Source organism: Cygnus olor, chromosome 12 (genome assembly GCF_009769625.2).
Source record: "Cygnus olor isolate bCygOlo1 chromosome 12, bCygOlo1.pri.v2, whole genome shotgun sequence".
In the NCBI taxonomy this organism is placed as follows: Eukaryota; Metazoa; Chordata; class Aves; order Anseriformes; family Anatidae; genus Cygnus; species Cygnus olor.
In genome coordinates, this window is record NC_049180.1 from 13,100,786 (window position 1) to 13,126,257 (window position 25,472).

Sequence of the window (25,472 nt, forward strand, 5' to 3'; positions counted from 1 at the left end):
CTTTCCCCGGCTCGGGAGAACCGGGAGGGAGGCGGTGGCGGCGGCGGCGGGCGGAGCGGGGCGGCGGAGGGCGGCCAGGCAGCGCGGGCAGCCCGGCGGGCCGGGGCAGGAGGAGGGGGGGGGCGCGGTGCTAAGATGGCGGCGGGCGGCGCGGCGGGGCCCTGCGGGCTGCCCGTGGAGCGGCTGCGGGCGCTGACGGAGCTGGGCGAGCTGCAGGCGGCCTACGGGAGGCTGTGCCGGGAGGAGGTGGGGACGGGGAGAGGAAGGGAAGGAGGGAAGGGAAGGAGGGAAGGGAAGGAGGGAAGGGAAGGAGGGAAGGGGAGAGGGAGGGGAGGAGGAAAAGAGGGGAGAGGAAGGAGGGATGGGGAGGGAGGGAAGGAGAGAGGGAGGGAAGGAGGAAGGAAGACGGGAGGAGGAAAGGAAAGGAAAGGAAGAGAAGGAGGGGAGAAAGGAAAGGAAGGAGAGAGGGAGGACAGGTGAGAGGAAGAAGGGAGGGAAGGAGGAAGGAAGAGAAGGAAGGAGAGGGAGGACACAGGAAGGAGAGGGGGAGAGGAGGAGGAAAAAAGAGGGGGAGGGAAGGTGAGAGGGAGGAGGGAAGGAAGGAGAGGGGAGGAGGATAAAAGGGGAGGAAGGAGAGAAGGAGAGGGAGGGATGAAAGGAAGGAGAGAGGGAGAGAAGGAGGGAGGAAAGGAGGGAGGGGAACGGAGTGAGGCAGGAAGAAGAGAGGAAAGGAAAGGAAGAAAAGGAGGGGGGGAAAAGAAGGGGAAGGGAAGGAGAGAGGGAGGGAAGGAGGAAAAAGGGAAAGGGAGGGAAGATGAGAGGATGGAGGGATAGGGAAGGAAGGAGGGAAGAAGGAAACAAGGGAAGGAAGGAGAGGAAGAGAAGGAAAGAGGGAAGGAGGGAGGAAGGAGGAAAGGAGGAAGGGAAGGAACAAGGAAGTAGGAAGAGAAAAAGGGAGAGGAGGAGGGAGGGAAAAAAGGGAGAGAGGAAAGAAGAAGGGAAAGGAGGAAAGGAAAGAGGAAGAGAAGGAAGGAGGGAGAAAGGAGAGGAAGGGAAGGAGGAAAAGGAAAGGGAGAGAAGATGAGAGGAAAGAGGGATAGGGAAGGAGGGAGGGAAGGAAGGAAGGAGAGGGAAGGAAGGAGGAAACAAGGGAGGGAGGGAAGGAGAGAGGAAGAGAAGGAAGGAGGGGAAGGGGACAAAGAAAGGAGAGAGGGAGGTAAAAATAAGGGAGGGAAGGAAAGAGGGAGGAAAAGAGAGAGGGAGGGAACAAGGAAGTAGGAAGAGAAGAAGGGAGGGAAGGAGAGGGAAGAAAGGGAGAGCGAGAGGGAGGGAAGGAGGAAGGGAAAAGAAGAAGGAGCGAGGGTTGGTCAGTGCCGGTGCAGCCGCTGCCTCAGCCTGGCTGGGGGTGACGGTGGGGTGCTGGGGCTGCCGCTCAGCCCCAGGGGTCCCGTGCTGGGGCTGTGGGTTGGGGTCATCGGCCCGAGGGGGATTGGCAGGGGCAGGCTGCAGGTGAGCTCAGCTAAAAGACAGGCAATGAGGCGGTCAGGTTGGGGATTTTTACAAAAAAAAAAAAAAAAAAGAACAAAAAAAAAACCCACAAAAACATCATATTGTGGGTTTAAAATGAGAGCTCAGGGGTGGGTTCACCAACACCTGTGCTCATGGAAGCACTAAAACCTCGCCGGCGGTGAGGTAAATCCACACGTCTGGTGCTGAGCCCCTGCCCCTCGCCCCGCAGCAAGCCGTGCAGGAAGAGCTGGACGCCCTCATGGAGCAGCAGAGCGTGGTGGAGAACAAGATGGTGGCGCTTCAGCGCATGGGGTCAGTGCCGTGCTGCCTTCATCTGCCCCGCCGCGTGGGGAGGGAGGAAAGGGGGCGTTCATCCACCCCCACAGCCCCTTCCAGGGCTGTCTGACTTCCGTGCTCGGCTCCTGAGATAAAAGATTTGGGCTGGGTTTGGGGGAAGGAACCCAGCTGCTTACCAAACTGTGTTTTGTGCGCAGCCCCAACCTGCAGCTCATCGAGGGGGACGCCCAGCAGCTGGCGGGGATGATCGCCTTCACCTGCAGCCTGGCCGAGAACGTCAGCAGCAAGGTCCGGCAGCTCGACCTGGCCAAGGTAGCTGCACCGGGGGGTCTGGGGCTTGTCATCCTCAGGCTGCGTGCTCACAGCGTGCCTGGAAGATAAACAGAGAAATGTGGGTGCTGGGAACGGCCTCGGTGCTGCTGGGTGGTGGCTTCTTGCTGGGCTCCTGGGCGTCGGAGGGTACGAGAGTAAATAACTTGTAGGATTTTCCACGTGGCAGCTGGTTATCCAGCCTGCTCTTGTGGTTTATGTCAAGTAAGCTGAGGTTGGTGTGTGTCAGCCCTCTGTTAGCGGTTGCCTTGCTGAGGATGGTTGTTGTCCCTCGATACTGGGCAGGAATCCGGGCTGTCCTGTTCTTTGCACAAAGGATGGGCTGAGAGGCTTCAGGTCCCAGCTGCCCAAATCAAAACATATCAAGGGTGGCTGTCTGGTCTCTGCCATTTAGGCTGGAGCACGGTCTGTGAGTTCAATCTGAGTGCTGACGGACACGTGCTGTTTTTTCGGATTCATTGGACTTACACCTTTCATTTTTTACAACTTTAAACTTCGTTTACATTGGGGATTCTGCTTAGTTAGTTGTTTATTGCGCAGAGAGGCATCGCTTCGATCTGGTTCTTCCATCTTTTTCCCCTCGTGCTGCCCTCTCCGTCCTTTCCTCCCACTTCTCCTTCCCTGCTCAGCCTGCAGCAGGAAGCCCCACTGGTTTTCCCTTCCTTGCAGAACCGCCTCTACCAGGCCATCCAGAGAGCTGACGACATCCTGGACCTGAAGTTCTGCATGGACGGCGTGCAGACAGCCCTGCGGGGCGAAGATTACGAGCAAGCAGCAGCTCACATCCATCGCTACCTGTCCCTGGACAAATCCGTCATCGAGCTCAGTCGTCAGGGCAAGGAAGGTGAGGGCTGCTGGCGGGGAGGAGCCGACACTCACCGCTCCAGTCGGGTCTCTGGAGGCTGCGGGGTGTTCGGTGGTGGGTGCCTCAGCTCAGCAGGCAAAGCAGAACATCCAGAGGTCACAGACATAGAGGTGAAAGTGGAATTAGGCTTGAATTAATTGATTAATTGAAGGAGAATCCCTAGCACAAGGTTTCAGTAGCGTTTCTGATGCCAGCTGGGTGAAAAAGAATGTACAGGACAAAAGAAGAGAGGGGGAAGGCCCTGGCAGGGAGGAACGCTGCAGCGCTGCGGCGTGATACCAGGCAAAACATCTGGGCACGAAGGAACAGGCTGGGCGATCCCTGCAGAACTGTCCCGGTTGGTTTGGTCACGTCCTCTGCCTGAGACCAACGTGCTGTTACCTCTGCCCTTCCTCGACCAGGGGGCATAATCGATGCCAACCTGAAGCTCCTGCAGGAGTCGGAGCAGCGCCTGAAGGCGATTGTCACAGAGAAGTTTGACACGGCTATGAAGCAGGGAGACCTGCCCCAGGTGGAACGCTTCTTCAAGATCTTTCCCCTGCTGGGCTTACACGAGGAGGGGCTGAGCAAGTTCTCCGAGTACCTCTGCAAGCAGGTAAGGGGTTCTGGGGCCGCGAAACACGCAGAGACCTGACCGTCTCCTGGAGAAAGCAAAATCCAGTCTGCTGGGTCTTGGCTGTGGCTTGTTCATCTTTGAAGCCAGCACTGGCCTTCAGCTCAGCTCTCTGACTGTCCCTGCTGTCACACAGGTGGCCAAGAAAGCAGAGGAGAACCTGCAGCTGGTGATGGGGACAGACATGAGCGACCGTCGAGCTGCTGTCATCTTTGCAGACACCCTGACGCTCCTCTTTGAAGGTAATCTTCTCCCTCTTTGCAGGTGGATTGGAAGTAGTCCGTGATGGGATCCGTCAATTTAAACGCTTTTAATCGTAGTTCCAGGGGAGCACAAAACACCCTCTGAGCCATGGGAGGGTCGTGCTGGAGGGATGGGGACACAGACAGATGTTTTCCCAGCTAGAAGAGGGCATTAAAATAAGCAATCTGTCCTACCCACAGCGTGTGTAGGCACTAAGTGGATTTGCAAAGGATTTTTTTGGCTACCTCCAGGAATCGCTCTTCTTGTTCTCTGCATCCTCAAGACACGTGGGTATTCCCTGCAGGGTTTTCAGGCGCGCAGCTCTCCAGACAAACAGATCAGATCCCTAAAAGTTGAACAGCTGTTGATGGCCCCAGGCCTGGCTCTTCGAGGAGGACCATGGCAGCTTGGAAGCGGGGAGGGAAGGGAGAAGGGGGAATATGAATGCTCTGAGGGAATGTCGCCAATGACAGTAATTGAGATCCTGTGGTGATTAATCCTCCTCTCCTATTGTGCCCGCTGCAGTTCCAGGCTGTGGCACTGCCAAGTCACTGCCAGCCTGGCACCGTGCTGCTGTTGGAGGCCCTCAAAGCCAACGGGGCTTTCTTGGCAGAAATGCCAGAAGAGGGGGAGTGTCGTGAACTCTTGAGGCAGAGAGTTTGTGAGAAGACAGCAGTCTTGGAGAGAGGCTTCCTTGGAGATGAGCTTTTTCTCCGAGGAGGTCCTGCCCTCACTAGTGCATGACAGAGAGGAGCAGAGCTTTCCCCAGGCTGATTTTCCTAACGCTGCTGTTCTGTGACTTGGTCGGTGCTGAAAGCTGGGACTGGATGTGGATGGCGGTTGTGTGCCCTGCCAGGTTTATCCTGGGCAGCATCCTGCTGTGAAAGCTTTGTTCTTTCACGCCTTGCGTCTTGTCTTGCTGGCTGGGAGGGCAGCTGCCTACATCCCATGGCAGGAGCTCTTCAGAGGTGGCTTGCACCCCAGGAGGTGTGCACCACAGCCTTGCAGTAAGCAGGACAGAAGCCAGAAGGCATGGTATGCAGAGGGAAGGTGCTGCGGAAGAAGGGGTGGTGATGACAGGCTGCCAGTAAGCCTCTGGAGAGTGGCTGGACAGTGTGACCTGTTTATCCAGGCCCTGTCTGAGGACCTGCACAGCTCTGCTCTGGGTCCAGGCCGAACGAGAACTCCTGCCCAAGGCTGCCTCTCGCTCCTGAGAGAGCAGAGTCCACCCGGTCGCTTTCTCTCCGCCTGCAGGGATCGCTCGCGTCGTGGAGACCCACCAGCCCATCGTGGAGACCTACTACGGGCCAGGAAGGCTGTACACCCTCATCAAGCACCTGCAAGGAGAGTGTGACCAGCAGGTGGAGAAGGTGGTGGAGAAGTTCGTCAAGGAGAGGGACTACCACAGGCAGGTAAGAGGGGGTGATCCTGCCCCACGCAGCCGGCTGAGCCCCTCTGCAGGGCCCTGACTGCCCTAGAGGTGAAGTTTGACCTCGTGTTTGGGGAGAAACGTTGCCTTACTCCATCCTTGCACTGATGGTTGAAGTGCTCCAGCCTGTAGCTGTCCTTTCTGTTGCAGAGGAGGATTCAGTGTGAGCGTGATAAGCAGACCCAGGGCACGGAGTTATGTCCGTGCAGGTCTGTAGGGTGCTCTCAGCATGCCCTCCCTGCTGCCTTGCTCCCGCTCGAGGCAGGCTTGCCGTAACATCTCACGATCACGTCCCTCGGAGCCTCCGTTGGCATTCCCATCCCACAGCCCTCCCTGGCAGGCTGAGCTCTGTCCCGGCGGAAGAGGTGCACCGATGCAGTGTCGTCCTCCGTGGGCCACCGCATGAGAAGGGGCTGTTAACTTCAGGTCACCAGCAAAAACTGTGATGACTTCTGTTTTGCAATTGCAGTTCCAGCAAGTTCAGAACAGCATGATGAGAAGTTCTGCAGAGAAGATTGAACCAAGGTAAAACAAAACCTCTTTTTGCTCTCTCGTTTTCACTCTCATTTAGAGAGCTCTTCCCATCTTCCAGAGGCTTTGTGGCTACTAAAGCTTAGCGTCTGTGTTAGGTACCCTTCACTGCGCTTTTATAAAGACAGCTTCCATGGTGGTGCTTTATTTTGCTGACTCGTTATTTGAGGTCTTGGCCGTGAACGTTGCTGGAGGGCTGGGAATATCACTGCACACAAAGCACCGAGGCTTTATTTGGCTCTTCCACCACTTGTTGATGGGCAGAGTGCAGTCCTTGGAGCCCGTGAACTGGAGCAGCTCTCTGGGCAGATAATTCCTGGCATAATTAGGAATAAATCTTTGGGTCCTTTCAGTCTGTGCTGCTGCAGTGATGCCGTAACACTAGCGTCTTGGTAATGAACTCGAGTACCCTCAGTCTGCTTTCTTTTCTTTTTGTCTTGAGTGTTTGTATAACTCTTAAGTAAAGCCATCTGAAAGCGCCCTCAGCCCATCTGGCGTTGCGTGACTTCTAAACACGCCTTGAAAGACAACTTGTGTTCCTCAAACAAGATGTCTGTGGACCTACACGACCAGTTAGTCACTGGTAACAGGGTGATCCACTTACTCTTGGCTCTGAGTAAATGCGGACACGACCCAGGCTTTCTGAGCTTTTGCTTTTTCATCCGAAGAACAAAGATAACGGCTCCTCGTCCCGCTTGTTTCTTGGGAGGCTCTGAGCAGTGTATGCAAAGTGCTTTGTGCTCGCTGATGAAAAAGCTGATCTGACGATTTTCCTTTCATAGCCCCCTCTGATCTGAGCGCTGTGTTCTGTGTTGTCACGTGCTTCCTTGGCTTCACAGCTCCCGGGCTGCTGAGCTTAAACTGATCCTGCATCATTTCCAGAAAAAAAAACACACAAATCTGGGCCCAGGAGCACATGCATGGAGGTGGCAGGGACCGGGCGTTTCTGGCACTGGCCACGCAGGTGCCACAGACTCAGAGCAAAACCAAGGCAGGGAGGAGGCTGCTGAAAGTCTCTGGTCCGACCCATGCAGGGCTGATTTTGAAGTTCAATCAGATTGCTCAGAGTCTTGTAGTCCTTACTACAGTGATTTTAATGTGGCTGCTCTCGCATCCACGAGGGAAATGAAGAAGCTTCTCTAATGATTTCCTCAGGACGCTTTGATTGTCACATAGTTTAGATGTATTTGTGATGTTTAGCACAGATGGCAAGTCAAGTCCCTTAGATGGCAGCTGTCCTGTCGATCATGAAAATAAAGTGGGGAAATAATCCCCAGGTGGGCTGGCATCTCTTACTCAGGAAGATCTCCCTGGAATATGTTTGTAGGAGTTTTTTTGTGGCTTCCCCCACGACCGAGGTCCGAGCTGTGCTCCATGCTGGCAGAGTGCGGTCTGCCTTAAAGCAGTCGGCAGATGCGAGTCTCGTGGCTGGGCACAGAGCAGGGAATTGCTGCTGCTGCTCCAGGAACCTGCTGTAAAGCAGCTGCTGCTGGCCCGGTTTGCCACCGGGCGCCTGACAGATGAGCTGCTGAGCCAATCCATCCTGGCGGCGCTCGGCTGCTTCCCAGCACAACTCGTCCCCGTTTAATTCAGCGTACGGCGGCGAGCTGTCAAGGCTAGAAGCAACTCTCCATGTAAACGAGCTCCCCAAATATCCTTCAAAGCAGCACTGGCGTTACTTGCACGTAGCAGTTATTCTGCTGAGCTTTGCAACCTGACAGCGCAGATGGAAACGGGTGGTAGTGATCTCAGAGTAAAACAGAGAACCCTACTTCACGGGGTAAATGGGCCTCCCTGCTCTCGATGTCTTGCTGCCTTGACTCTCACTGTGTCCCCTTGCAGGGAACTCGACCCGATTTTGACAGAGGTCACCCTGATGAACGCCCGCAGCGAGCTCTACTTGAGATTCATCAAGAGACGAATAACGGCAGACTTCGAGGTGGGAGACTCCATGGCCCCCGAGGAGGTGAAGCAAGGTAACGCCTGCAGCACTGACGCAGGGGGGCTCTGCTCCTCGTGGAGCTGTACCGGGCTGGGGTCAGGGCAGCGTGGCACAGCTGCAGGGGCACCCAGGGAGCGCTCCGTGGAAGAGGGCTGCCTAGCCTGGCCTCCCCAAATCTGTTTTCAGCGGTGAGCTTCCTGACAAAGCTCTACCGTAACAGTCCTCTGCACAGGGGCTTTTCAAACTCCGGTACGTCTTAGTGAGGGAAGTTGTTTAAGTCACACAGGTCGCTACAGCTCTGCCAGGAAAAAAAAAAAAAATAAAAATCTGTGGCTGCTGCATCAGGTGGCAGCACCAGGCACTGTATGACCACGGAGGAGGGCAAAGCAAAGGGTATCTCTAAGGGAAGATCCCAACCAGCAGTTGGTACCACTGGGGCAGGAAGTGTTTCCTGGTCGATGTTCTAGTCCAACTCCATCGAGTTATTCCCTGTAACAGGGAACCAGCCTTAGGAATGACTGCAGAGCGTAATAAACAAGGTGCCCAAAGAAAGGGAGGGCCCTTTGGTCACTGTAGGCACAAATCCTAAAGGCAGAGGCCGCAGGGAAAACAGGCTCAGGGTTTTGGTACTCCGTGGAGCTCTGAAGTCAGGTGCATCACCTGCAAAAGTCAGCTCAGCTCTTTCAGCTCCACACTTGAGGCCTGTGGTTTATTCCAGGTTGAGCTTTGCAGGTGCGTGTCCATCAGGTGCCCCTTGGACAGGCAGCAAGGGATTAGGTGGAGCTTCTTTCTGGCCCTTGGTCCAGCTGATGGCTCTCCTCGGTGTTCTGCAGAGCATCAGAAGCAGCTGGACAAGCTGCTCAACAACTGCCTGCTGAGCTGCACCATGCAGGAGCTCATCGGCTACTACATCACCATGGAGCAGTACTTCATGAGGGAGACCGTCAACAAGGTAGGGCTCAGAGGGCGTTTGCAGTAGCCTGTGCTCCGTGCCGGCAGCCCACACCTCCACAGGAGTCCCCAGGGAGGGCGATGGATACACAGCAGAGCTGCAGTTGTTGTTGGGAAGGTCTGTCAGGGCCCCTGGCCTTGGAAAGCAAGCAGTCTTTCCTGAGATTTGACTCCAGACATACCTCTGAGCATGGCAAGCTGTGTGCTGGGGCAGGGCTGGCAGCCAGACCCACCTGGTGCTCTCTCCTTGCCCAAATGTAGCTGCTGGCTCTGGTCATACCCCTCCGTCGGCTTCACGCTGCTCTCCTTGCTCCCTCTGCTTGCACTGCTGCTGGAGCTCAGAGCCCGAGCGGTATCGGGAGGGTGTGAGGCACCTGCTCCAAACACAGCTTGTTTGGATCAATGATCACAGATGTTCTGGAGATCAGATCTTCCAGGTCTGGGGGCTGCTGAGCAGCAGGATGAGCGATAGCAGGTGGCACTCCACAGCTTGGTCTCGCAGTGCTGCTCTGAGCGGGCTCCTCTCTTCCCTCACTGAGCTCAGGGCGCTGAGGCTGCTCTCTTTGCAGGCTGTGGCCATGGACAGCTACGAGAAGGGCCAGCTCACCTCCAGCATGGTGGACGACGTGTTTTACATAGTGAAGAAGTGCATCGGGAGGGCTCTGTCCAGCTCCAGCATAGACTGCCTCTGTGCCATGATCAACCACTCCACCACCGAGCTGGAGTCCGACTTCAGGTAAGGGAAGGACACCAGGTTCGTCATAACCTCCCCTCTCCTCGTGTTCTGCAAACTGCTGTCGGATGGTGTTCCCTGCGCTCTCTGCCTTTGGACCTCTGCTTTGTCATCTCTGTGGAAGAGGCTGGTAGGAAGCAGTGCGTGCTTTTCTCCCAGCAGCAGTGCTCACCTGTAGGACAGAGCCACAGAAGAGAAAAAGAAACTCAATGGCACCACAGTCACTCCCCGTCGTTCTCTGGGTTGCCCGTGGGCCTGCTTGGTAGCCACTTGAACGTTTGCCTTTGGGGTGAGCCTGCAGAAACTGGCCTGCTGCTGTTTCTCATCCCAGTGTGGGAGCAGAGAACTGACTGAAGACAACAGACAGCTGCTGGCAGGATTTTGAGGAAATATTTTTTTTTTTTTTTTTTGACTTCAGCCTTGAGTCCTTCAGATGATGGTGGCAGGAGATACCTGCCATCCTTTGTGCCTCTGCAATTCCCCTTCCCTTTTCCAGGCCACAGCTCAGCCCAACACAGCTCTGTTGCTTCTTGCAGTGCTTGCTCTAAGCCCCGTGTGTTCTGCTTGCCCCGCAGGGAGGTTCTGTACAACAAGCTGAAGCAGGGCTTTCCGGCCACGACCTTCCAGGACTTCCAGAGAGGGGTGACCAGCGCCGTGAACATCATGCACAGCAGCCTGCAGCAGGGCAAGTTCGATACCAAAGGCATCGAGAGCACCGACGAGGCCAAGCAGTCCTTTCTGGTGGGTTTGGAAGCTCTCCTGGTAAAAGATGAGTTGGGATAAGGAGAAGGGCAATGGGAAAACTCATGGGAATGGCATTCTCTGTCACAGTCAAAGAACCTGAAAACCTGTTTCAGGCATTATGGGTGGCCCGACTTTGGATGTCCAGTAGATGCTTCTGCCTCATTTCACGTCTGTGGGGCTTTCACGCGAGGCTTGCCCTGCTGCAGTGATGTTCCCCTCCAGGCTGGGGAGGTGTCTGGGCTCGAGGTGGCCCCTTGGGGTGGCCATCAGCCCCGTTCTTCGCAGGCTCTGCACAGAGGTGGTGGGAGAGGCTCCCACCTGCACCTTCCCCTGGACGAGAGAGGTTCCTGGCCCACGCTCAGCGCTCCTTCATCCTCGCTTATCATAGAATCATAGAATGGCCTGGGTTGAAAAGGAGCTTAAAGATCATCTAGTTTCAACCCCCCTGCTCTGGGCAGGGTTGCCAGCCACTGGAGCAGGCTGCCCAAAGACAGGAGAGTTTCCATTAGAGCAGGGTTGTCTGCTCCCCTTGGCAAGCAGGATCCTCCTCTTGCCTTCTCCGAACATCAGCACCACAACTCTGTGCGCTCGAGCTGGCCAGAGCACGGCAGCGAGTGTTACAGACCCCAGGAGAGCACTTGGAGGGCTGTTGCTCCTGTGCTGTGCGGCACAGCGTGTCCTCGCCTCTGGTGGGAGCTGCACAGGCCTTGCACTGGGGAAAAGACCCCCGCTGGGAGGGCATCTCTGCCTGGGTCTGCTCCCTGCTTTCAGGCAGCCCTGGGGGCAGAGACCCTGGGAGTGCTGGAGAGGAGCTGGCTCAGACATAAGCTGCTGTGAGCATGCTGTACAGGTTCCCTGGGATTCCCACTGCATGAGGAGAGAAGGGAGCAGGAGGGACTGCTTTCGTTTCATTAAACTCGGTTACAGGTTTCTTGATGCGAAGCACTTAAAAGTGTCAGTTCTCCTTCTGGAATTCCTCCTTCACCTGTCAGCTGGCCTCGTTCCCCCGTCTGCACAAACCCCAGCGTTATTCTGACAGTCAGTTCGGCTCCAGCAGGTAGAGAACAGTCTGTTCAGGGAAGAGCAGATATTCATCTGGCAGGAGGGGTGCTGATTCCTCCTGCCTACACACAAATGCCTTCCCTGCTTCTCTGGATGTGCTGCGTCTCGACCATCACCTCCAGCTGCTCCTGGACTGTTGTTCTTCGTGACGCCGTCACAGAAAGGAGCAGAGATGTTGGGGGTACACCCCCTCTTCCACCAGCTGGGGCTTTGCTGCAGCATTGTGGACAGATTGATGATGAGGAAGAGCAGTGGACTGAACCACCTCAGCCTGTACCAGCTGCAGGCTCAGCACACGGGCTCAGCGTGGTTCAGCGTCATGCAGCGATCTGATCACGCCGTAGCACCTCTGCCCCCTCAAATATTCCATTTCAGTCTGGAGTGTGAGCAGGGCACGGAGCCAGTGATGGGAAATTCCAGTGATTTTTACTTGCCTTTTTTTTTTCTCTCCCCTCCTCAGGTGACCTTAAACAACGTGGAGGTCTGCAGCGAAAACATCACAACCCTGAAGAAAACGTTGGAGGTGCGGTCTCAATTGTTTGCTGTTTTTTCTCTAATCAAACTCATATTATCCTCCTGCGGGGTGGGGTAAAATAAGCTATCTGGACTTTGCTTTGCTCAAACTCCTGATATCTTCGCCCTCCAGCCGTAGGAAAGCAATTTTGAGCTGGCAGAGCAATCTCGGGCTGACACCTCAGTGGTGTAGCTCAGCCTGGCTGGAAATACCAGTTCCTCCATGTGGACCAAGCTGGGAATCGGTGCAATAAAACCATTTCATTGTGGTTCTCTGGTGCTGCCTGGGGCTTCCTTTCTTGCTGCTCCATCCCCAGCAGCTCCTGCCTTTGTGTGGGCTTGGTGGCTGTCCTCACCTGCAAGCCTGCTGCCAGGGCTGGGCGGTGCGAAGGGGCAGAGGCAGCACAGGGAATTAGTTAGCAACGTGCTCGGGGGGGTCTCTTCCCGCAGAGCGACTGCGCCAAGCTGCTCAGCCAAGGCTTCGGGGGTGAACAGGCGCAGGCCAAGATGAGAGCTGCCTCTCCGACATGGCTGCCGTCTCCAACAAGTTTCCGGGACCTGCTGCAGGTGAGTGCAGGGCGCTCCTGCCGGCCTCCAGCACCCGCTGCCGGCCTCTTCGGGGAGAGGGGAGGCAGCCCACGCCTGGTGGCCCGTGTCATGGCCACGTCTGGCTCCCGGAGTGCTGGCTGAGGGGTGCAGATGGAACCAAGCAATCGATTTTGAGGCACACAAACGGATCCAGCCCATGTGCACAGCTGCGCCAGCTGGCAGCCCCCTGAAAAATGCTGGAAGCAGGTGCAGAGGCAGAAGGAATGTCGTTCCCTTTGTCTTCGCTCAGCACAGAGCAGTGGTTGGTTGGTTCAGCGTGTTCAGGAGGAGAAACACTGGTGGCTCCTCCATTCTCCCTTGTAGCCCAGCATGTTGTCAGCCTGTCCTGAGCCCCACGGGGCAGAGGGGAAGAAGGGCTGTTGGTAGAGAAGATATTACAAGTGAACACTCATGAGGCCTGTGGTCAGTACTGGAATCAGACAGCTCACAGATAAGGAGTAAAACTCTCCAGTCTGGTGTTAGTGCAGTATTAAAAATGGATGCAAAGCACTCAGGAGGCTGAGCAGCAAGCTGCTGCGCTGCCTGAGTCACGCGCACATGAAATTTGCCTTGGAAAAGGGCAATTGCCAGCAGGGCCTGCTCAGAAATGCCAATCTGAGTTAAAAACTTTCATCAAATGCCAGGCAGTGTCGGTACCTGAATAGCTTCGTGCTGGGTGAGCTTTCTTGACATCTTGCTGAGCTAAATGGGGTGGTTGGCAGGAGAGGGCTTTCAGAGAGCTCTCGAGTACTGGAGCAGAGTGAACAGCCTTCGCTGACAGCCTGCTGCTCGGGGGAGAGGGCGCGTGCTGGGGCTGCGATTAATTCAGAGCATTGACTGCTTGCAGCTTTTATCCTCCTTTTAGCTTCTCCTGCTGCGCTGGGGGCGGGAGGCAGCAGCTGAGGCCGACCGCGGCATCCTCCTGGGCTGGGTGGGAGGCTGGTGTCTGCGCCATCCCCGCCCTGCTGCAGGTCAGCCCTGTGCAGCCTGGGGGCCGATGTCCTTCCTCTTCTTGTCACCGTGGTGTCCTCAGAGCCACGCGGTGCTGGAAGAGCGTGGGATCTGGCTCCGGCTCCAGGACTTTGGGTTCATTTTCCTGTGGAAGGCTGTGGGTTGATTTCCCCAGCTCGTGGTAAGGATGAGGGGGCAGCAGAGGCACCCTGGCTGCAGAGATTGGGTGTTGTTGGGCATTGCCTGTGCTCAGTTCTCTCATGTCCTCTTCTCATCCCCCTCAGGAAGGCGTCAACGACCTGAACAACACGGCCATCAAGCCCCAGGTGAAGCCCTGGATCAACCTCTTCCTCTCCATCTCCCACAGCATCGAGGAGGTAAGGCTCAGCCCCTCCGCTTCCAGCTCCTTCTGCGCTCTCCATCCTCCGCAACGGCAGCGCAGAGCGGCTGCTGACTCATTCCCTCAGCCCTCTGGCCGTTCCTCAGCACGGAGAAACGGTGAAATACCCGGAACGTGCTCAGCATCCCAGCCTGGAAAAGGGCAGCTGGCTTGACAGGAGCTCAAGAAAAAGTCCTCCATTCACAGCAGGTCACGTAACAGCCCTTCTTGTATCTCACTGTCAGGAGGAGTTCAGCGAGTATGGAAGCGAATGATCCCTGGGTCCAGCAGTTCATCGTCCACCTGGAGCAGCAGATGACGGAGTTTTAAGGTGAGAGAAAGGGAGGGGATGCAGCAGCCTGCCAGGCTTCCACGAGGCGTCTTCCAGCTCTTCCCCTGCTCAGGGCAGGTGGGCTGCACTTGCTTGCAGGGTTCCTGAGCCCCCATCTCCTGCGGTGTTGTTCAACCCACCCCCTCGTACCTGGATTGCTTTTGCCAGTGCTGTTCCGCTTGCTGAGTGTGGTAACGATGGTCTTGGTGTGAAAGCTCTCCTAGAACTGTTTTTTTTTTGGGCCTGAAAAAGTGACACGGCTTTCCGTTTCTAGGCTGGACTGTCCCCTGTGATTTACGATAACCTTACCGGCCTCATGACCAGCCTCATAGCCACGGAGCTGGAGAAAGTGCTCCTCAAATCCAGCTTCAACAGGGTAAGCAAAACGCTGCCCTCTGCCCGGTGACGGGGACACGGCTCCACCACCAACCCCTGCTACCCCCAAGGGATGAGGCGGGGCAGAGACAAAGGGGACCCTGGAGGAAGCTCTGCCACCGTGGGTGGCCAGCTCAGGGAGACCACAAAGGAAGAAAGTGCGTTTCGTGATGGGGGCCGGGAGGAGCTTGCAGCAATAGGGAGGCTGAGGTGGGGCCAAACAAGCTGCTGTCCCCAAGAAGTGCTCTAAGAGGAACCCTCCAGCTCGGAGACCTCCCCCGGGGAACATCTCTGAACTCTCTGAGCTGGGCTAACAGAGCTGCTCCTCTCCCCGCAGCTGGGCGGCCTGCAGTTCGACAAGGAGCTGCGGTCTCTCATAGCCTATCTCACCACCGTCACCACCTGGACCATCCGCGACAAGTTCGCCCGGCTCTCCCAGATAGCCACCATCCTCAACCTGGAACGGGTGAGCTGCACTCTGCCTGCTTTTTGGGGGGGGGTTGCTGGACTCCGTGTGGTGGCCTGGGCTCAGCCAGGTGTTATCACACGTGTGGGGAGGAGAGAAACCGGGAAATTGGCCCTGTGATCGATGGGTGTTCGCCCGCAGGAGGCAAGGGCAGGAAATCCTGCCCCTCCCGGTATGGCCTCAGCTGGAGTTTGAACTGGGCTGGTGCTGGGCCGTTTCCTGCAGCTCTCTCCCCTCTCTTTCCCCACAGGTGACGGAGATCCTGGATTACTGGGGCCCCAACTCGGGCCCGCTCACCTGGCGCCTGACCCCTGCGGAGGTGCGGCGGGTGCTGGGGCTCCGGAAGGACTTCCGCGACGAGGACATCAAGCGCCTGCGCCTGTAGCTCCGCGTGGCCTCAGCACCACAGCCGAGGAGCCAGCCCGCGTCCTCCCCCGTTGTGTGGTTTTGGGGTGATGGCTGCTCTTCTGCTCACCTTCCTCAGAGCAGGAGGCTCTTCAGGGCATGGGACGAAGAGCCCCCGTCCTTCTGCAGGGCCAGAAATAGGGCAGCAGAGGAATCTCTCATGTTGAGAGCACGTAACACTAAATGCGCAAGTTCTAAGGGACAGGCTGATGCTAGCACACGGCTCTTCGTTCCCGGGGGGAGGCCGCAGAAGGCTCAAGAAACCTGGGGGCTGTCAGAGCACCGTTGAGCTGTGCCCCTGCCGCTCGTGTTGTCCTGCTCCCTGCAGCGCGTTCCTTGGGTTGTGGGTCCGCTCTCCCCGGGGCGGAGGCAGCCTGCTGGGGGAAAGGACGCGTTCCTGCGGGGAGGGCGCTTGGAAAACCCCGAGCAAGGCGCTGTAGGCAGCAGGGCTGTGTAAATAAACCGCGCCTGGCTGAGCAGCGACCTTGGGCTGTGTGTGTGCGCGTGCCTGGAGGGGGCTGGAGGCCTGGGCTGAGCCGGTCGCCGTTCCAGCTCCCCTGCCCTGCGTCTTTGCTAGCTCAGGGAGGCTGGGGAGGGACAGAGGCGAATGAGCACATGCTAGGAACAAGTTGGTTTGTTTTTTTCTTTTTTTATTCAAAGAGACCGCATGGATCAGTAACTGCAGAAATAACCTCGGCTGGGGAGGGGGATGTGATTCCACACCCAGGGCTGGGGGGGGGCACTGCTGCTGGGGGAGCAGAGCAGGAGGGCCTGGCAGGAACGCTCACCTTCCTCCTGCTGGAGGCAGCATCACCACCACTCAGGGTCCTTCAGGGACTGCTAAAACGCAAACCTACAACTCGGGCCGGATGCCAGCTGTGCCCCCCAGCAGCCTGTCCTTCCAGCAGGGCCTTCTGCCTGCCCAGCTCAGCGCAGCTCCTTGAGCCTGGGGGGTTTTCAGGCCCAGCAGCAGCACAACAAGGCTGCATCAAACCCTGAGCAGCCCCTGGGGGGGTCCCGCTGATGAGCCTGGGGTCAGCGCTGCTCCCACACCGGGGTGCCCCGGGGCTCTTTGGACTCCGTCAGCCCCATCAGGGAGCGAGGGCAGCCCTGAGGGGAACGTTCCTGCTGTGTATGGCCGCCGGCTCCTCAGCCCCGCGTGTCCGTGATGAGCAGGGCAGAGCTGAGGCCCTCACACAGCCACGTCCTCTCCCAGAGGAGCGCTGCCATCCAGCTCACATCCCACAACCTCCACCGAGACACCCCCCGTGTCCCCTTCGATGCTGTGGATGCTGAAGTTACCCAGCCCCTGGAAAAAAAAAAAAGAGCGAAGGGGGCAGGAGGAGAGCCAAGGTGAGGGGCTCACCCCCGTCAGCAACCCACCCGTGCTGCTGAGCTTCGGCAGCACCCCCCCCTCTCGCACCCGAGGGGCTGGGAGTCTTTTCTTACCTCGGTTTTGGCCAGAATTTGGTGCAAAGCTCCTTCGCCGCGGGGCTTTGGTGAGGACGTAGAGGAAGCCGCCGCCGCCAGCCCCGGCCAAGCACTGCCCGTGGACGTAGGGCCGGAGGGCGCCCATCATGGCGCCCGACAGCCAGCGGGCTCGCAGCCGGGGGCCATGCGCTTCTTCTGTGCTGCCAGTAGCGGTCCAGACACCGTGCCGACGAGCGGCAGGTCACCTGCGGGAGAGAGGTCAAGAAAACATGGCAAAGAAACAAAGTGGTCAGTTTTTCTCCTCCTGGGGGGCAGAACCTGGCCCTGCCCCCAGTGAGCTGAGTTCTGCCATCTCTCTGCCCCAGTCCTCTGCCTGCTGAGCAGGACACCCCAGCGCAGTCACTTCGCTGTTCATTTTAACCCTCCCCAGGGGAGAATCTGCTTGTTTTATGCTCCAGCTTCCCTTCCGCTGCAGCCCAGCAGCCCAACACCAAATGAATCCGCTTCAAGGCCAGGCCCGCCCCAGGCCCAGCAGATGACTCAGGAAAATCAACCAGACGCTGCGTGCCCTGCGGGGACGCTTCCAGCCCTGCTTCCTCCACGTCTTAGCTCAAGTTCTGGGGCGCTGCCTGTAACAGGCGGGTGAGCCTGGGGGGAGGGCGTGAAGTTGCTGCAGCTCCCCGAGCCTGCACCACCCTAGTGTGCGCCCCTGAATCCAGCACGGACGCTCCTGGGGGCGTTTGTGCTGCTTCAGTCATTAAAGGGCCGGCCTGGCGCAGGGAAGGGCTCCACCTTGCCTCAAGGCCCGGGCACACTCCTCGGCGTTGCTCACCAGCGCGTGGGCGTTCTGCACGACGGAGGGCAGCCGGGCGTACCAGTTCCTCACCACGTCCTGCGGAGGCCAGGCTCAGGGGTGGTGCTGAAGGGGACAGGCTCCGAAGGCCGAGGGGGAGCGGAGTTACCTGGAGCAGGGTTGCGAGCCAGGCGAGTCTTCCCCGTGTACACCAGCAGCAAGTGATCGCCGAGGTGCGGCGAAGCCCTCGGGCACCGGATCTCCTCCACCTCCACCCGGGAGCGGCAGCTGCGCCTTCGACCGCCCCGATCTTGATGCCGGGCACCAGCCGCCCACCTGGTCCTGCCAACCTCCGCCGCAGGGCAGGGGGGGCTCAGCTCCGCCCGGCCCCCACCCCAAAAAGGCCAGGGGGGCTCCCCCCGGCCCCTACCTGTGGTCAGCCTCTGCTCCAGGTGCAGCACGGCGTGGAACAGGGACTCGGTGCTCGCAGCCTTCCCGGCCGCCCGGTACAGCGAGGCCATCGCCGCTCCGCCAGGATGCTGCTGGTGCCTGCGGGGAGCCACGGGCAGGGTCAGGGCGGCGAGGGGGGGGACACAGACGCCAGCCCCCTCCTCGCGGACCAGTACCGAGGCGGAGCCGTGGGGGCAGCTTGGCCAGGTGTGCACCTCAAAAGCCGCCCCCGAAGTTCCGCATCAGCTGGGCCCGCAGGGGTTCCTGCGAGGGGAACTGCACGATCTGGGTGCAGATGAAGGCAGCTTTGAGCAAGGCCCCTGGAAATAAAAAGAGATTAAAGCTGGCGTCTGCTGCACCACCAGCTCAGAACCCCATCACCCCCGACAAGAGGAGGTGTAGGAACAGAGCGGGTCGCTCCCAGCAGCTCAGGGACACCCAGGAGGACACCGAGTTGGCACAAAGTCGGGCCGTGCAGCTGGTGCCCACCTCACCTGGGGCGTGCGGCTGGCAGTAATCCCTCAAGTCCTCCAGCTCCCGGCACACCAGCTCGGCCACCGCCTCGCCCCGCGGCGTGCCGCCGAGGCTGACGAGGCGCAGCTCCGGCTTGGGATGCGCCGCACGCGGGCGCCGATGGGCCGGCACCCATCCACCAGCACCGCCACGTCCACCACGGCCCCCCCGTGCTCGTAGGTGACCGGGGGGGGTGTCGCTCCAGCCCCCTGCCAAGGCACGCCGTCAGTCCCGGCTCCTTTTCCGTCCCCCTCCCCCCACCGGGCCCGCCTCGGGCTGGAAAACGCTCACCGGAGAGGTCGAGGCGGGCCGGACACACCGCCTGCACCCAGCACCCCACGGGCGGCAGCTCCGCCGGCCGCACGGTGACGAACTGGCAGGAGGACATCACCGCCTGCCGGACGAGGATCTGCTCGGCCCCCTCGTAGTGCCGGGCCGCTCTCACACAGCAGGTCCGGTCCTGCGAAAAGAGCACCACTGAGCCCACCGCCGAGGCCGCCGACACCCGGGTGGGACGGCAGCCACGCGCCAGCCGCTGCCATCACCCCCTCATCCACTTCTGCCGCTCGGCTGCCAGCTCCCGCACGCCGCCGGCGATGTCCCCGCTCTCCAGGCGCCTGAACGCCGAAGCCCACTGGCTGTTGGCCGCGGGGCCGGCTGCGCAAGCCCCCCTCCCCGTGTGCCAGGCAGCCCAGCACGTCGGCAATGCAGGCGAGACGCCCGGGCTGCGACACCCGCGTTTGTCGGCCGTGGAGGCAACTGGAATACAAAAGGAGGTCGCGTGTCACCCCGACCCAGCCCGCTTCTGCGACAAGCTGACCCCGGGGGAGAGGGATTTGTGTGGCGCGCACCCACCCTGCCTCACTGAACGCTCTTGGAGGCTCCTGCAGCGGGGGCTGCCACGCGCTTACCCTCATCCAGCGTGCCCAGCACGGCCCTCGTGGTAGCCCTCGTGGACGGCGCTGCGGCATGAGCGGCAGGAGGCTGCCGTCCTGGCGCCCCAGCAGCACCCGCCGCACCTTGCGCTGGCCCTGCAGGAGAAGAGGGCCCGGCGGGCGCCCAGCTCGGCCTCCTTGTCCAGGCAGGGCAGCAGCTCCTGCCAGGACATGCGCCAGGCCGCCCGCACAGCGCGCCAGCCGCCCGCCGGGCCCCGCCGCCGGGGCCAGCAGCCACAGCACGTCCTCCAGCCCCAGCGCCTCGGAGGCGTGCAGCACCGGGAAGAGCCGGGCGCTGAGCAGGCAGCGGCTGCTCCGCGGCGTCTCGGCGTCCCAAAGGTCCCCTTCCCTGGATGAGGGGAGAGCCCATCAGCACTGCTCCGGGGCTCGAGGGCAGCTGCAGGTAGGGAGGAGGGGTTGAGGTGGCTGTGATGCCTCCTGCTGCAGCCTTAGAGGCGTGGGGTGGCGCTGGAACCCCAGGGAGCCGGGTCCCCTGCTCTGTCCGAGCACGTGGCACCTACCGTACGCCCGTCCAATGGAAAAACTCGGCCCAGGGCACGTTGAGGTAGGTGGAACCTTCAGCGGGTCTGGGGGGGACACGGAGGGGCCGGTTAGACCCCAGCCCCACGGGGAGTCCCGCGCCACCTCTCGCCGTCCCCGCACCTGCCAGTCGTCGAGGCGGCCGCTGAGCGTGAACACGCGGCAGGACAGGTCCTGCAGCCGCACGTGGTGGCCCTGGAGGACGACATCGCGCAGGGGGCAGCCCTGCAGGGCCGGCGAGGAGCCCGCCGTGAGGCCCGAGAGGAGGCAGCCGGGCCGATCTCCAGGGGGCCCTGCGGAGGAAGCATCAGGACCGTGAGCAGCCCCCAGAGCAGCCCCCACCTCGGAAGGGGACAGGCACCCCAGGAGACACGCTGTGGTCGGCAAAAGCCGGGCGCTGGGGTGGGACATCGTGCTCTGACGGGGCTGTGGGACACAGACTGCAGAAATTCAGGCCGGGAGCCAGCCTCCAGGGTCCAAAAAGGCAGCCAATGGGCAGGGTGCCCCAAAACTGGCAGCAGTGGGTCCCCTCCGAGTCCCCCCGGCCACGCACCTGGAGGTGACAGTGCTGGATGGCGCTGCCGGCCGCCAGCCGCACGGCTCCCTCCAGCAGGCTGTTGGTGACCGAGGAGCCGTCCTCCAGGAGCCAGGGCTGCTGCAGGGGACACGGGGACACCGGGGTCCGGCCACGCAGTGGGGAGTAACACCCCCCAAAAAAACGTGCGTGAGAGCGAAGCGGGGCTGGAAGGACCTACGTCGGCCTGGGAGTGGGCTGTCTTGCAGAAGCGGAGGTGGCTGGCGGAGCCGGGCAGGAGCGTCAGGCTGCGGATGTGGTCGCTCGCGGACGCGGTGTAGTCGTAGGACGCGTCGGGTGCAGGCTGCGGGGAGCCAGGGGCTGTCGGCAGGCTGACCGCAAACACGGGGCCAGAGGTGCTCCCGGCCTCCCAGCAGCCCTCCCTGCTCCCCTCCTCCCCGGGGAAAGGGCTGGTGCCAGGCCCTGACCCCAGATTTCTCCCCAGTCGGGGGACCAGGTCACGTCGCACGTCCCCCCGCAGCGCCGCTCACCCATACTGAGAGGGAAGGCGCGGAGGGACGCCCACAGCACGGAGCGGCGCTCCTCGCGCTGGCGTCGCTGCCGCCCTTCACAAAGTCCTCCTCCTCCCACCCCCCGCGCCATGCTCAGCACGATGTCGAAGAAAGGGAGCTGGGGACAGAAGGGACGCCCCGGGTACAGCCCCGCTGCAAGCACGGGACCCACGGGTGTCCCGTCACCCCCGAGGGGTCACCTGGATGGGCGGTGCCCCCGAGTCCAGCCCCATGTAGGTGCAGGCGTCCAGGGGCGGGATGACGTGGGTGCCAGGAGCTGCTCGGCGGCGTCCGAGGAGAAGAAAACCACGCCGCAGACCTGCGGGGGCACAGCGGGGCCGAGGCCGTGCCGGCCCTGTCCCTCGCCGGGGCGGGCAGGTGGCACGAGGGGAGTGACACGAGGGACGTACCAGCGGGACGGCGCCATCGGCCCTGCACACTGCTGGATCTGGGCCTCCGTGCCTCTGTAGATGATGTCGTGCACCAGCCCCTGGGAGAAGACAACGCCAATGAGCATTTCGCAGCACCCCGTGCCAAACAGATCCCACAGGGACGAGGGACAGAGACCCCCAGGGCAGGGAAGGGAGCGGGAAGCCCCTGCCCCTCCGAGGGGCTCCAGGGTGGTGATACCATTAGAACTGCTACCGACCTGCTCGTCAGCAAGGTACACCCCGTGGTTCCTGGCGTAGCCTGGCTGCCGGGCACGGCGATCACTCGGACGCCCCGGAAGCCGTCCCAGTCGATGCCTGGGACAGGGACATGAACCAGTGCCTGCTGGTGCGCCCGGCCCCACACAGCCACCCAAAAACCAGCACCACGGCGGCAGCAGCAGCGCCCGGCCTCAGCCGCAACGGATGCTGCCGACCGCCCCTGACCCTTCTGAGTGCCACCCATGGGTGCGCTCAGCCCTGGGCACCTCGGTGTGCTCTGAGCAGCGGGTGCCCGGGCATGGGTGCGTGGCAGAAGCCAAACCGGCCGCGTTGCTGCCAGCTGAGCCCGTCCCGAGCCCAAGCGGGCGCTGGAGGCAGGGCTGGCGCCCACTCACCTGGTGCTGAGGGCACGGTGAGGAGCATGTCGGTGCTGCACACCCACACGCCGGGCGGGAGCCCACGCAGAGCTGCCGAGAGAAGGGCCGCGCACTCAGTCAGGGGGGGCTCGGAAGGGGCTCATCCCCCCTGGGGGGCACCCAGCGCCCTTGTCACCCCGCTGGCGGCACCCAAAGGTGTCCCAGGCCCACGTTGGTGCCGGGGTGACCCCGTGCCGCACGCACCCGGTGCGTCAGGGTGTGCAGCAGGCTGTCCAGGTTGCACACCGGGCCTCAGCCAGGCGTCGGGGTCCTCCGCGGGCAGGCAGTGAAGGCCCGGCCGCAGTCATCGAAGGAGAATTCACGGCCCTGGGGGGAGGGAGAGAACAGGGAGGGGTGTGGGAGGGGCTACGTGTGTGGGCAGCCCCGGCTCTCAGCCAGGTGGGCAGAGGGTCCCCAAGATGGTTGGGGGGCTCCATCTGCAGCCCCCTCTCACCATGTGCAGCACGAGGATCCGACATCCCTCAGGACGTCGGAGGTCACCACCTGGGGGGGCAGAGTGGGAGCAGTCGGCAGTGGGACCCCCAGGACCCCCCCCACCACCTTAGGGCCTCCTCCAATGCAGGAACCCCCTCCCCAATACCCACTCCTGGTACTCCCCGCTCAGGACCTCCTCCCCCCCCCGGACCTCATCCCCCAGGACATCCCCTCCCAGGACCCCCTCCCCTGCCCCCAGGACCCCCCAAACCCCCACCCTCCAAGGACCATACGCCCCCCAGAATTCCCCCCAGGACCCCTCCTCCCCCCCCCAAGAAAACCCCTCACACCTCAGACCAGCCTCCCCCTGGGACCTCCCCTTCCCCAGTACTCCCCCTTTGGGACCTCCCCCCCCCCTGGACCTCTCCCGTGCCCCTCCCCACCTGGGACACCCCCCCCCCCCCTTCCCTGGCACCCCCTCCCCATGCTCCCGTGCCCCTCTCCCCAGCCCCCCCCAGGCCCTCCCCCTCCCCCAGACCCCTCCCATGACCCTCCTCCCCAGACACCCCCCCCCCCCCCCCCCCCCCCCCCCCCCCCCCCCCCCCCCCCCCCAGGCCCCCCCCTCTCCCCGCCCCTCCCACATGCCCCCCCCCCCCCAAGACCCCCCATCCACCCCCGTGCCCCTCTCCCCCCGGGGACCCCTCACCCCCAGGCCCTCCCCCTGCCCCTCCCCACCCGCCCCCCCTCACCGTGCCCCCCGCCCTGGCACTCAGCCTCTCGGCGGCCGCCAGCAGGCGTTGAGGGTGGCTCCGCCGCTGCCCAGGCGGGCCCAGGGGTCCTCCAGCACCGCCACGAGGGGGGGCTCCGGGCCCAGCGCCCCCCGGCGCCGCCTCAGCTCCAGCTCTGCCGGGCGAGGGGAGGGGGGCGCTGAGGGCCGGCTCCCCGCGGCCCCCCGGCGGTGCGGCAGCCCCGGCCCCGCCGCTTGCCTCGCCGCAGGGCCGGCACGGAGCCGCCGCGCCGGCAGGTCAGCACCACCGCGGCCCAGCCGCCGCCGCCCCCCGCCGCCATCGCGCCGCCGCCGCCGCCTCAGCCTCGCCTCAGGCGCCCCCTCCTCAGGCGCCGCCGCCGCGTGCCCGCTGGGAGCTGTAGTCCGGCGGCGCCCCGCCCACGCGCCGCGCAGCCCGGCGGCGAGGCCCGCGCTGGACTACAGCTCCCAGCGCGCACCGCGGAGGGCCGCTTAAAGGCGCAGCGACCAACTGGGGGGGGGAAGGGGGAAGGGGGGGGCTGCTAGGATGAAAATAGGGTTTTCGAGTATTCTGCCCAAAATGGCTTATGGAGACCGTTCTGCCCCGAAATGTCCCAAACACACAGCACTGCGTCAGGGGGTGGCGGGGCCTGACGGAAACACGGCCAGGGCTGCCCAGTGCCCGCGGGAGGGGGGGGGGCACCGGGGGGCGGCACCGGGGGGGCTCCGTGAGGTACCGGGGGCTCCGGGGAGTACCGGGGGGGTCCCGGCGCCGCCCCGGCTCCTACAAGTCCCACAACCCCCCCGGACTACAGCTCCCAGCCTGCCGGGCCCACCCCCGCACGGCGCGGCTCGGCTCGGCCCGGCCCCGCGGAGGGCGCGGCGCGGGGGGGGGGCGGCGCGGCGGGGCCCGGAGCGGAGCCAGGTGGGGCTGGGGGCCGGGGGGGGCCTGGGGCGATCGGGGGGATCGGGAGGGGACCCCCGGGTGTGGGGCTGGGGGCGCTGGGAGGGGAGGGGGGGAACGGGGGGAACGGGGGGACGGGGGGTGGGCGTGCGGTCCGTGTGGGAGAGCGCCCGGAACCCCCTCGGGGTGGGCGAGGGCTGGGGGGGTCCGGGGGGGGGGTTCGTGGGGGTGCTGGGGTTGTGGGGGACACATGGGTATGGGGGGGGTGAGCATGGGGATGGTGCGAGCGTCCCTGGGGACACCCGTGTCACCCGGGGGGGGCCAGCACCCTCCCCATGCACCCCCCCCCCCCCCCGTTGTTTTTGGGGTCGGGGCTCCAAAACCACCGCAGCGCCCCTCCGGGTGCCCCCCACATGCCCTGCCGTACCCGTCGTGCTAATTAACGGGGCGACGAGGCTCACAGTGGCCCCAACAGGACAGGGGCGTCCGGACACGGACACCCCCGTTGGGGTGCCCACATTGGGCCAAACGGCGGGGAGGCCGGGGGGAGGCCGCGGAGCAGCGAGGCCCCGGCACTTTCCTCTTCCCGGAGGAAGCCCGCGGCCCCCCGGCGACGCCACCTCTGCTCCCCGGCCCCGCAGCCAAACCGTGGCGGGCCGGCGTGCTTGGCCCTGGGCTCCCCGCGGGTGTTCGGGCACGGAGCGGGTGCAGCGCGTGGGGGGCAAAGGGGGAGAGGAGGTGCTGGGGGTGCTGGAGGTGCCGAGCCCCTGCTCTGAGTGGCTGCTGCCTGCCTGCGGTGAGGGTTGTGGCTTGGTGGGAGCTGAGCCCGTGGGACCCAACGTGGTGGGACCCAACCCCATGGCTGGTGGGACCTGAGCTGGTGGGTCCCAAGCCCGTGGCTTAGTGGGACCTGAGATGTTGCTTGGTGGGACCCGACCCCGTGGCTTGGTGGGAGCTGAGCCCTTGGGACCCAAGGCAGTGCCTTAGGACATGACCCGTCGTACCTGACCCGGTGGCGTGGTGGGACCCGACTTGGTGGGACCCGACCCTGATGGCGTTGGGGACCTGACCTGGTGGGACCTGATGCAGTGGTACCCAACCCCGTGGCTTGGTGCGACCCGACCTGGTCATACCAAGCTTGGTGACTTGTTGGGACTTGAACTGGTGGGACCCAACGCTGGTTGCTTGGTGGTACCCAGTCCAGTGGGACCCAATGCGACAGCGTGGTGGGACCCACCTGGTGGGACCCAGCCCAGTAGCTTTGGTGGGACCTGACCCAGTGGCTTGGTGGGACCCAACTTGGTGGCACCCAACCTG

General features: G+C 62.0%; 2 protein-coding genes across 3 annotated transcripts; one reads left to right on the forward strand and one right to left on the reverse strand.

Moving 5' to 3' along the window:
* Positions 1-95: 95 nt before the first annotated feature.
* On the forward strand, positions 96-14,830 carry COG4 (component of oligomeric golgi complex 4). Of its 2 annotated transcripts, XM_040571568.1 has the most exons (18): positions 97-246; positions 1,739-1,821; positions 2,004-2,118; positions 2,806-2,980; positions 3,403-3,596; positions 3,751-3,856; positions 5,112-5,269; positions 5,756-5,811; positions 7,660-7,793; positions 8,593-8,711; positions 9,280-9,446; positions 10,019-10,184; positions 11,710-11,772; positions 12,213-12,329; positions 13,586-13,678; positions 13,926-14,011; positions 14,286-14,387; positions 14,724-14,830. In XM_040571568.1, exons 1-16 carry the CDS (start codon positions 136-138, stop codon positions 13,953-13,955), a joined length of 1,887 nt encoding a protein of 628 aa, XP_040427502.1. In that variant the 5' UTR covers positions 97-135; the 3' UTR covers positions 13,956-14,011; positions 14,286-14,387; positions 14,724-14,830. The 2 variants fall into 2 exon arrangements, with proteins under 2 accessions (XP_040427504.1, XP_040427502.1); XM_040571570.1 differs by lacking the exons at positions 11,710-11,772; positions 12,213-12,329; positions 13,586-13,678; ... (1 more) ...; positions 14,286-14,387; positions 14,724-14,830 and adding an exon at positions 10,473-11,685 and having other exon boundaries at positions 96-246.
* Positions 14,729-23,574, reverse strand: FCSK (fucose kinase). The gene is given in 45 exon segments (XM_040571571.1): positions 14,729-14,857; positions 15,108-16,566; positions 16,707-16,737; positions 16,739-16,836; positions 16,838-16,912; positions 16,914-16,933; positions 17,481-17,594; positions 17,651-17,759; positions 17,761-17,831; positions 17,906-18,023; positions 18,075-18,152; positions 18,154-18,251; positions 18,426-18,542; positions 18,545-18,635; positions 18,637-18,653; positions 18,736-18,908; positions 18,996-19,099; positions 19,101-19,160; positions 19,163-19,203; positions 19,356-19,380; positions 19,382-19,411; positions 19,413-19,483; positions 19,486-19,567; positions 19,569-19,728; positions 19,901-19,968; positions 20,043-20,197; positions 20,200-20,212; positions 20,473-20,574; positions 20,675-20,814; positions 20,985-21,032; positions 21,035-21,089; positions 21,091-21,123; positions 21,206-21,276; positions 21,279-21,324; positions 21,403-21,495; positions 21,655-21,695; positions 21,698-21,751; positions 22,051-22,110; positions 22,113-22,122; positions 22,276-22,398; positions 22,526-22,548; positions 22,551-22,575; positions 23,256-23,299; positions 23,302-23,409; positions 23,493-23,574. Coding segments are annotated over 44 exon segments (3,294 nt in total). The 3' UTR covers positions 14,729-14,857; positions 15,108-16,449.
* Between the last annotated feature and the right edge of the window lie 1,898 nt (positions 23,575-25,472).

What these genes read in the sequence shown, in the direction of transcription:
- COG4 (XM_040571568.1), top strand. Translation starts at nt 136, where the DNA reads ATGGCGGCGGGCGGCGCGGCGGGGCCCTGCGGGCTGCCCGTGGAGCGG. An exon ending in GGAGGCTGTGCCGGGAGGAG is followed by an intron (nt 247 to 1,738) that starts GTGGGGACGGGG and finishes CTCGCCCCGCAG; the next exon opens with CAAGCCGTGCAGGAAGAGCT. An exon ending in GCAGAGAAGATTGAACCAAG is followed by an intron (nt 5,812 to 7,659) that starts GTAAAACAAAAC and finishes GTCCCCTTGCAG; the next exon opens with GGAACTCGACCCGATTTTGA.